General features: G+C 28.6%; 1 protein-coding gene across 1 annotated transcript; it reads left to right on the top strand.

Moving 5' to 3' along the window:
- The first annotated feature begins 301 nt into the window (after positions 1–301).
- Positions 302–3,714, top strand: mmy (UDP-N-acetylglucosamine pyrophosphorylase mmy). Its single transcript, XM_075371932.1, has one exon. It carries the CDS (start codon positions 537–539, stop codon positions 2,004–2,006), a length of 1,470 nt encoding a protein of 489 aa, XP_075228047.1. The 5' UTR covers positions 302–536; the 3' UTR covers positions 2,007–3,714.
- The last annotated feature ends 5,152 nt before the right edge of the window (positions 3,715–8,866 follow it).

Raw genomic sequence — 8,866 nt, 5'->3', positions numbered from 1 at the left:
AAGATTATTGTATACATATTGTTGTCGGAAACATTTTGAGATTACGAATATTGTAAACGTTCTAAAACAGTTATCAAACTTATACTTTCCCCTTCTTATTTGACTTATGTTTATGTAACAGTTAATCATTTATTTACGGTCTCGCACTAGATATTTGTAACATTATTACAAAATTTTATGGTGAGTGGTCATGTGGTATTAGAGGCACATTTTAAACAGTTTTTATTTGAACTATACATTAAGTTAATATAAACTGACCGATAAATAATTTTATTACATGACAAGCCAATGCAGTCGATTGTTGAAAGAGAATGCATTCCGCAATAGCCGGCGGGATCTCGAAGGCCATGACTTTTCTCCGAGTAACAAAAACCTGTTTGTCGTCTGCTGTGTTGTCAAAATGTGATTGTACCGTTAAGAGTTGGTGTTCACCGCTCTCACTTTCTACACACCTCGCGACTGTGTTCGACCACAACAACATTCTCTCTCGGTAACAGCTGGTGTTCGTATCTGTCAGTGTATCAGTTTAATTTAATATGTCAAACCTAAATAAAATAAAATCTACATTGCAGCAGTACGATCAAGCTCATATTTTACAGTTTTGGGATAGGTTAACCGAAGATGAAAGAAAATCGTTGTTGCAAGATATTTCAGAAATAGATATCGAGGAAGTATGCAGTTATTTTAAACGTGCAGTTGAGTCATTAGCCGAAGATCAGGAGAAATTAGATAACCGTTTGAAGCCCATTCCACCTCATCTGTATGGTGCTGTCAGCAGAACATCTCCTGCTTTACTTTCGAGCTACGAAGAAACCGGCCTGATTCAAGTATCGGAAAGTAAAGTTGGCGTTCTTCTAATGGCTGGAGGGCAAGGTACGAGACTGGGCTCATCAAAACCTAAAGGTATGTACGATGTTGGCTTACCATCTCATAAATCACTTTATCAGATTCAAGCTGAAAGAATTAAAAGGTTGACACAGTTGGCACAAGAAAGTACTGGCAAAACAGGCCGAATTACTTGGCTCATTATGACCAGTGAACATACTATGGAGCCAACCCTGAACTTTTTCAGGAAACACAATTTTTTTGGTTTGAACAAAGATGATGTGATACTGTTTGAACAAGGCTTACTTCCCTGTTTTACATTTGATGGAAAAATTATTCTAGATAAACAATACAAAGTATCTCGTGCCCCTGATGGTAATGGAGGTTTATATAGAGCTTTGAGGGATAGGAAAGTGTTAGATGAAATAGAAAGGCGAGGTATTAAATATTTACATGCCCACAGTGTAGATAACATATTAGTTAAGGTAGCTGACCCGGTTTTTATCGGTTATTGTGTTCAGAAAGGAGCTGACTGTGCTGCTAAAGTTGTTGAAAAAGCATTTCCATCTGAAGCTTTAGGTGTTGTTTGTAATGTAGATGGTAAATATCAGGTGGTAGAATACAGTGAATTGACACAAAAAACTGCTGAAATGCGTAACAATGACGGAAGATTGATGTTTAGTGCAGGTAATATCTGCAATCACTTTTTTACTTTAGATTTTCTTAAAAAAATTGCTTACAAACATGAAAAAGAATTAAAACTTCATGTTGCTAAAAAGAAAATACCTTATGTAGATGCTAGTGGAAATCTATGCATTCCTGAGAAACCAAATGGTATTAAGATGGAAAAGTTTGTGTTTGATGTCTTTTCATTCAGTGAAAACTTAGTTGTCTGGGAAGTGAATCGTGATGAAGAATTCAGTGCTTTGAAAAATGCAGATGGTGCTGAAAAAGATACTCCGACAACAGCCAGGAAAGACATTTATTCTCTACATGAAAAGTATATTATAGCTGCTGGTGGAAATTTTGAAAGTACTCCAGCTGTGTGTGAAATATCACCACTTCTGTCATATGCTGGAGAAGGTTTAGAAAATATTGTTAAAACCAAAACATTTACATCACCATTGTTATTAAAGGCTGATGATGAATCGTCAATTGTTTTAAATGGAAATTCACCATAGACTGTATTTTTTTTTTGTTATTAAATACATTATGTAAAATGAGAAATTTATTTTTCTATATAGACTATTTTTATTACAGACTGATTATTATAAAAAAAAAAAGCGTACCTTTTGGTATGAAATACTAAACTGTAAATAGGTGATGGTTTGTTGTCACTGAGTTTATGTTTTGCTAATGATTATACTTCATAAGTGAAGTATTATTACAACTGATTTGTGCTTGCTTTTAATAAGATACTTCTGTTTCCTGAATCAGAATGCTTTATATTGTTTACTTATTATGAGTAGGCCTAGATTATCTATTCCGTGTTTTTAGCAAATTATATAATAAAAGTGTTACAAAACTAGAAGGTAGAAATTTTTTTATATTTAAGAATATTTTTCATATAAAAGAAAATTGTTAAACAAATTGTTTTTTCTTTAACTCATTTACTAGAAGAAAGGTTTTAAAATATATATTTTTTATTTTGAAATTGAAGCATTAAACTGCTAAAGCAGTTTAATGTTAAAAAAAAAAACAATTGTAAGTAAAATTTTGAAAAAATTAATTTAAGGTGACTCACCTTACAAATTTGTGAAGTAAGCTAAAACTAGACTAAAAAATTTCTTTAGAGCTTTTAGTAGGCTCCTTTTTTAGTAATGTAGATGTAGAATATAACAACATAAAATTTAAATTTCAGGAATGTAATTCAACAAAATAATAATAATGAATAATAAGTAAAACATTTTGTATTATTCATCTACTTCTCCATATCTGCCTTTACTGATGAGTTCTCAGTCATTAGTTGTTAATTTATATTTATAAATTATATATTTATCTATATAATTTTTTTTATAAAATTGTACTTGATAATATTTTTATTTTTGTAATCAATGTCTAGGGTAAAACATGGTATAAACAGCCATCCCTGAACTTTGTAAAAAGTATAAATTTAACATATGACATATTGTGTGAAGTTGAGTTCAATAATAAGAATAGTGTAATAAAATATGTTTATGATTCACCTGCACTAATACCAAATTAAAGTATGATGTTTTTAATTTTATACCATATTATATTTTTTTCCAAAGTTACGTTTCATAGTCTTTGTCAAAAGATTTAGATTTAATTTTTAATTCTATTATAATTTTTTAATTAATACTATTACTCTGTTCTGCAGCATTTTCTCTTCTGCTGCTTCTTAAGTGTAGCACAGATATCATTAAACCATCTAACAATACTATTCTTTGTTGGAACTCATCTTACATTAACAACAGCCTATAAAACAAGTCATACCATTAACTGGAAACAAATTGGTTTTTTGGGGTTTGTTGATGAAAAGTGTCAAATTTCTTGAAAATGGCAGACTACATGTAAAGCAGGACAGTATTTATTTTATGTATTGATTGAAATTAAGCATTCTAACACTAAAAAAACAGATTATATCTTCCTGCATCCATTAGAGGGTGTATTTATAAATTTGAACTAGTAATCTGTTTTTATTATAATTTGTATTGACCATTTAAATTAAGATTACTGTTGAAATTAGGGAATCATGGCCAGTAGCCAGCTCTAGTACAAGGAATTTCTTTAAGAGAAAATTATAATTTTATCTGCCAGTAATAAAATAGTTTAACAAAAAAGAGTCTGTTTTTAAGGTGGATGGTAGGTCAGGAATTTATTTATTATACTACATTTACAAATATATATATATACACTATATTTACAAATATACATTACCACTATATATATATATATATATATATATATATATATATAGTGGTAATGTATATGTCAAAGTAGTAGATTTATTACTTTAAGAGTGTTCTTTTCTCTTCTAATTGAATTTGATAGTTAAAAATTTTAATTACCCTTTACTAGCCTGTGAGTAATCAACATTAATACTGCCTTCATAACAACATTGTGATTAATAAAATGTTTGTTTTTATCGATACGTAGATACATTGGATTTAATAAATATTTAACATACATACACTAAACAAAATAAATACTTTATATATATAGATTGTAAAGATAATAAAATTTTGTTGATTGCCTCTGTACATAAAATTATCAGATTAACTTCATTTAAACTGATAAGTTAAGACATTTTGAACCAAACTTTAGTTATAACAAAGTTTTTACTTGCATCAGAACATTTGCAGCTGTAATGGTAGCTTTCATCAGACTGATATTACTGTTCATGTAATTAGATTGTCATGATTCACTGAAAGTTTGGTCCATTTTCACCTTAGAATAATATCTTTAATAATTGTTGGTTTCAACAAAACAAAATCTTTAGAAAAAGTTACCTTTTTTATTTATTTAAGATTTTCAAGTTTAAGTAAAATATTTTAAAATTTATCCATAACTTTTCATAAGTATAAGTAAGATTTTTTTCTGAAAAGATATTACTTATTTTTTAATAAATTTTATTATATTCTTCAACACTGTCATAGGTATGCTTATCTGGTTAAATATTTTATTTTAAAATTATTTTATGTAATAATTTAAAGGTTATATTATTTATTTGTACAGCCTTATGTGTAGCATAAAAGAATCTAGCAGTAGTTAATATGATTGGTACAAGTGTTAAATTTTATGAAGTCTGCTCAAAAGTATTTTACTAATGTTTCAAGATAGTCGTATGATTTTGTACAATTAATGTTTTTCTTATTCTTTAACACAGTATTATCGAGGCTAATCAGTTAAGTATTAAAACTAAACTGTTAAATATACTTCTACATTTACATCTTCGATAGTTATGACTAATAAAGTATTATTAAATTAGGAAATAATTGTTTCTTTTTATTTTTTATTTAGTTTTTTTTTGTATGTTAGTGTATTAAAAGTTTGTATCCTGTAATTCCTTTAATCTTTTGTTTACCTAGAGATGTGCTATTATTCTTTAAAAAGTTCAAATAACTTAAGTAATAATGTTTTTTATTTTTGTATTAATGATGATTCAGTGAAAAAATTATCACCAAACATGTTCATATATGTTGTTATAATAGCTTAACCACATTTATTGTATTAATAACTGGTCTTACATAGTTTGCATTTGCAAGTTTATTATAATTTGAACATTATATTTTGTCACTTTTGTATCAACTTAATTTTATATATATATTAGCATTCCTTATGATTTGACTTTAAATATTTAATATTCTAGGGGCTTCTACCATCTGGTTCTGCTCTTAGGAATAATTATGTAGTTAGATCTTCGTAGTTTTTCCTTTTTTCCCACAAATAGGTTAGTTACAAACAAACCATTTTCTAAATAGGAAGGTCTCAGGTTTGAATCCCAGCCAAGTATGACATTTTTCTTACTCTATAAAATTTCCATTCCACATCCCTATGCACTAGCTTCAAGCTTGTGATGAATTAATAAAATAAATAAATAAAAACTGGAAATAAGCTTACAAAAGATCATATCAGAACTATAATGCAGTTCCTTCCTTATTTATATTGCATAAAATCAGGTGTTACTGATAATGAGCTATAATTAACTTATTATTTAACTGCAGTGTAGTTATGGAATATTTAACACTTCTTTGTTGCTGGAGTTATATAAAATTTTGGTTTTTATAGAACTAAACAAATCTGTATAGATTTCAGGGATTCAAATCTTCTTGTTGTACTCTTTCCTTTTTCTCAAACCCGTTCAAAAGAGTGTCATTTTGCATTGTTGAAAATTTCCGTCCAGTAATTGCCTTTTATTCCCTAATTACCCTTATCACCATTGTGATATATCAGATTTCTTAATAAGATGATGAAAATAGAGTTCAGATTATTGTTACATATTGAACATTTATGGGTCTTAGAAAATACTTTGGTGTATCTGTAAACACACTGGCTGTAAATTTTATAGAAATCATAATTGGCTCTAATAGGCCTTTGAATGTTCTCTTGCTTTTTGGTGATTAAGAACGTCTTCTGACACTAGATATAGCAAAAAATATGCAGTTAAGAACTGCATAAGGAAGAGTTCCATGTTACAATATAAATTCAACATCATCACCAAATATTATGAAATCAGTAAATAAAAAAGAGCAAATTTTTATTGAAAATCTCTTTTGTTTAATTAATAACATAATATATTATAGAATTACATAACTGACTAAATATCTCATTTTAAATAATTATTGTAGATAGATTGCAATCTCTTAATCAATTGTAAGAATATTAAGACTTTTGATATGTCTGATAGTAATTTAGGATTGTAAGTAAAAAATGTGAAAATAATGTTTTATTTTAATTTATTTATTTATATTATTTGCATTTATTGTTTATATACAGTAGCGAAAAAATTAATCCGAACAAAGGGAATTTTTGTTCTGTTGTGGGGAATTTTCATTCAGTAGCAGACTGCTTGCTGTTTGGTGTTTCAAGTTATGTTGTTAGTTCATATACAAACAGAATTAGTGGTTTTTGTGCTTTTATAATTCATACAATTTGTTTTTGTTAAAAGTTTCTGTTAAAAGTTTGTTTTTTGTTTTTAGTTAATACAATTGATATAACCCCACAAAAGCAGTCAGATTTGTTGTTCTGTCCCAACATACACAAATGATTCAGACAGATTGCGAGTGAGTGTTGTGTGGGGTATGAAATTGTGAAAAGGTTTATGGAAACTGGTTCCATTTCTCTAAAGAGAAAAGTAAAATGTGAACAGAAAAAGAAAACCATGCCTACTCAGGATCGATTACTAATAAGTAAAATTAATCCACAATTGTCAGCTGTTGACCTTAATATAGACTTGCGAGCCAGTGGGACTAATGTTTCTGATATGACAATCCATAGAAGATTGTTGGCAGTGAGGATTGCTTGGAAACCTAAAAAGAAGCAGTTACTGGTACAGGTTATGAAGACAAAAAAACTTGAATGGGCAAAGGAACATAAAGAATAAACTATTGAGTTGTGGAAAAAAGTTATTTTTTCAGATTAGACTCATTTCTTTGTCCAAGGGGAGAGAATGGGGCAAATATTCGCTAATTAGCAAATGAAAAAACTACTATGCCAGCACACCTGCAACAAGCTCCCAAACACCCAGCCAAAAATATGTTTTGGGGATGTGTAACATATGAGGGCCCAAGAGCACTTATGTCTGTGGCTGGAATTATGAAATCGGACCAATAAATTAACGTCTGCCAACGAAAAATAGTCCCACTTATGCAGAAGAACCTAGAACTCATTTTACAACAGGACCTTGCACCATGTCACACATCAAAGATAGCAAAAGACTTGTTCAAAAACCAAAAAATTTGAGTGCTCTCATGGCCAGGGAACTCTCCTGACCTGAATCCCATTCAAAATTTATGGACCATACTAAAAGAAGACTTGAGAAAATGAATTGTAGCACGAAAACTAACGTTAACTTTTTTATCTTCTTTTGTAGTTTTTTTTAGTGGTTTAATTGTATTATGTTTCATTCTTGTGCTAAAGATTGTAAAACTAAAGTTTTAAAAATAGTGCTCTTTTTTATAGTCGGATTGGATCGATTTTTTAGTTATTTCTGTGGAATTTTTATTACTCTTATTTCTTTTCAGATTAAAAATGTTAAAAATCAATTCTAGAATTTACTAAATTCATTAGTAAAAAGGTTTTGTTTCTTTGCCTGTTATTTTTGTTTAGCAATGTGATTTTTATATGTATCCTGAAAATACCATTCAATTAGACCAGTCTGTGCCTATGATACTGGGCGTCTATGGACACAGGTGTATATAATATTTGTTGTGTTTAACTGATTTCAGTTTATCGGTTTGGTGCTATTTTTTTGTTTCTGTTTAATTAAATATATTTAAGAAAAATTACATGAAATCTGTGAGCCATTAAAATAATAATAGTCTGGATCACTTTAATAACAGTATACATTTTTATTTATTTATCAATAATTCTTTAAGTAGGTGGCAGAATAAGGTCATTTTATTAAGTGTAAAACTATTAATATATTACTGTTAAACTATGACAAGTACTTATAATTAACTTCTATGTTACTTTATTTAATAATTTGTTTTTGCTTTATTAATTTATTTTTTTTATTAAGTACATATTAGTTGTGTTTTTAGTATAGTGAAACACATTATACACAGATCTTAGAGAAATTTTCCATCTGAAAATAAAAAAATTATTCCCATAGTTCCAGTTTCTCTTATTTATTAGATGCTGGTCCATTTTTATTTTTTGTATTTCTAACATAAAAATTTTAAAAAAAGAGCCTTTGGTTTTTAATTTTCAGGCATTTTTTTTCTTGATGAAATTGTCACTTAAGCTTGAAGCTTGTGCATGGGATTTGGAAATGAATTTTGTAGCACACAAGAAATGCCATACCTGACCGGGATTCGAACCCGGGATCTCCAGATGAAAAGCTGAGATGCACCATTCTACCATGGAGATTGGCCCCAGTATATTATACTACTTTAATAACCAATTTCTGATTGCCTTATCACTTTTTGTTATGAACCCTTATCTTGTAATTTTACCACTTGGCCTCAATTTTAAATTATCTTTATCTGTTCTGTTGTAATTAATTATTAAAATCATTTAATTTCAATCTGCCACTTAACTTTCTCCACTGCCATTGCCTTTCCTTTTGTTGCTGTTTATTGTCCTTGTTAAGGTCAAGTTTTCTTTCTTTAATATCAATATCTTCTTTTTTTTTATTAACAATTTTTTTTAATTTTTATAATATTTAGTCATGCTAGCTTTAAAAGTACAATCATTGAGTGAATAGAATAGCTAATGGGTTTTTAGTTATTTACATCTACATCAAAGTTTTTGGAACTTGTTTTTATGTAATGGAATTGGTTTTTATAGGTTTTTAACAATAGGTGTTATTTGTTATATCATACAAATCCAGGTATATTTATTGTGATCAATGATT

This window comes from Lycorma delicatula, chromosome 7, assembly GCF_047948215.1.
Source record: "Lycorma delicatula isolate Av1 chromosome 7, ASM4794821v1, whole genome shotgun sequence".
Classification (NCBI taxonomy): Eukaryota; Metazoa; Arthropoda; class Insecta; order Hemiptera; family Fulgoridae; genus Lycorma; species Lycorma delicatula.
This window is presented reverse-complemented; position numbering and strand designations above follow the sequence as displayed.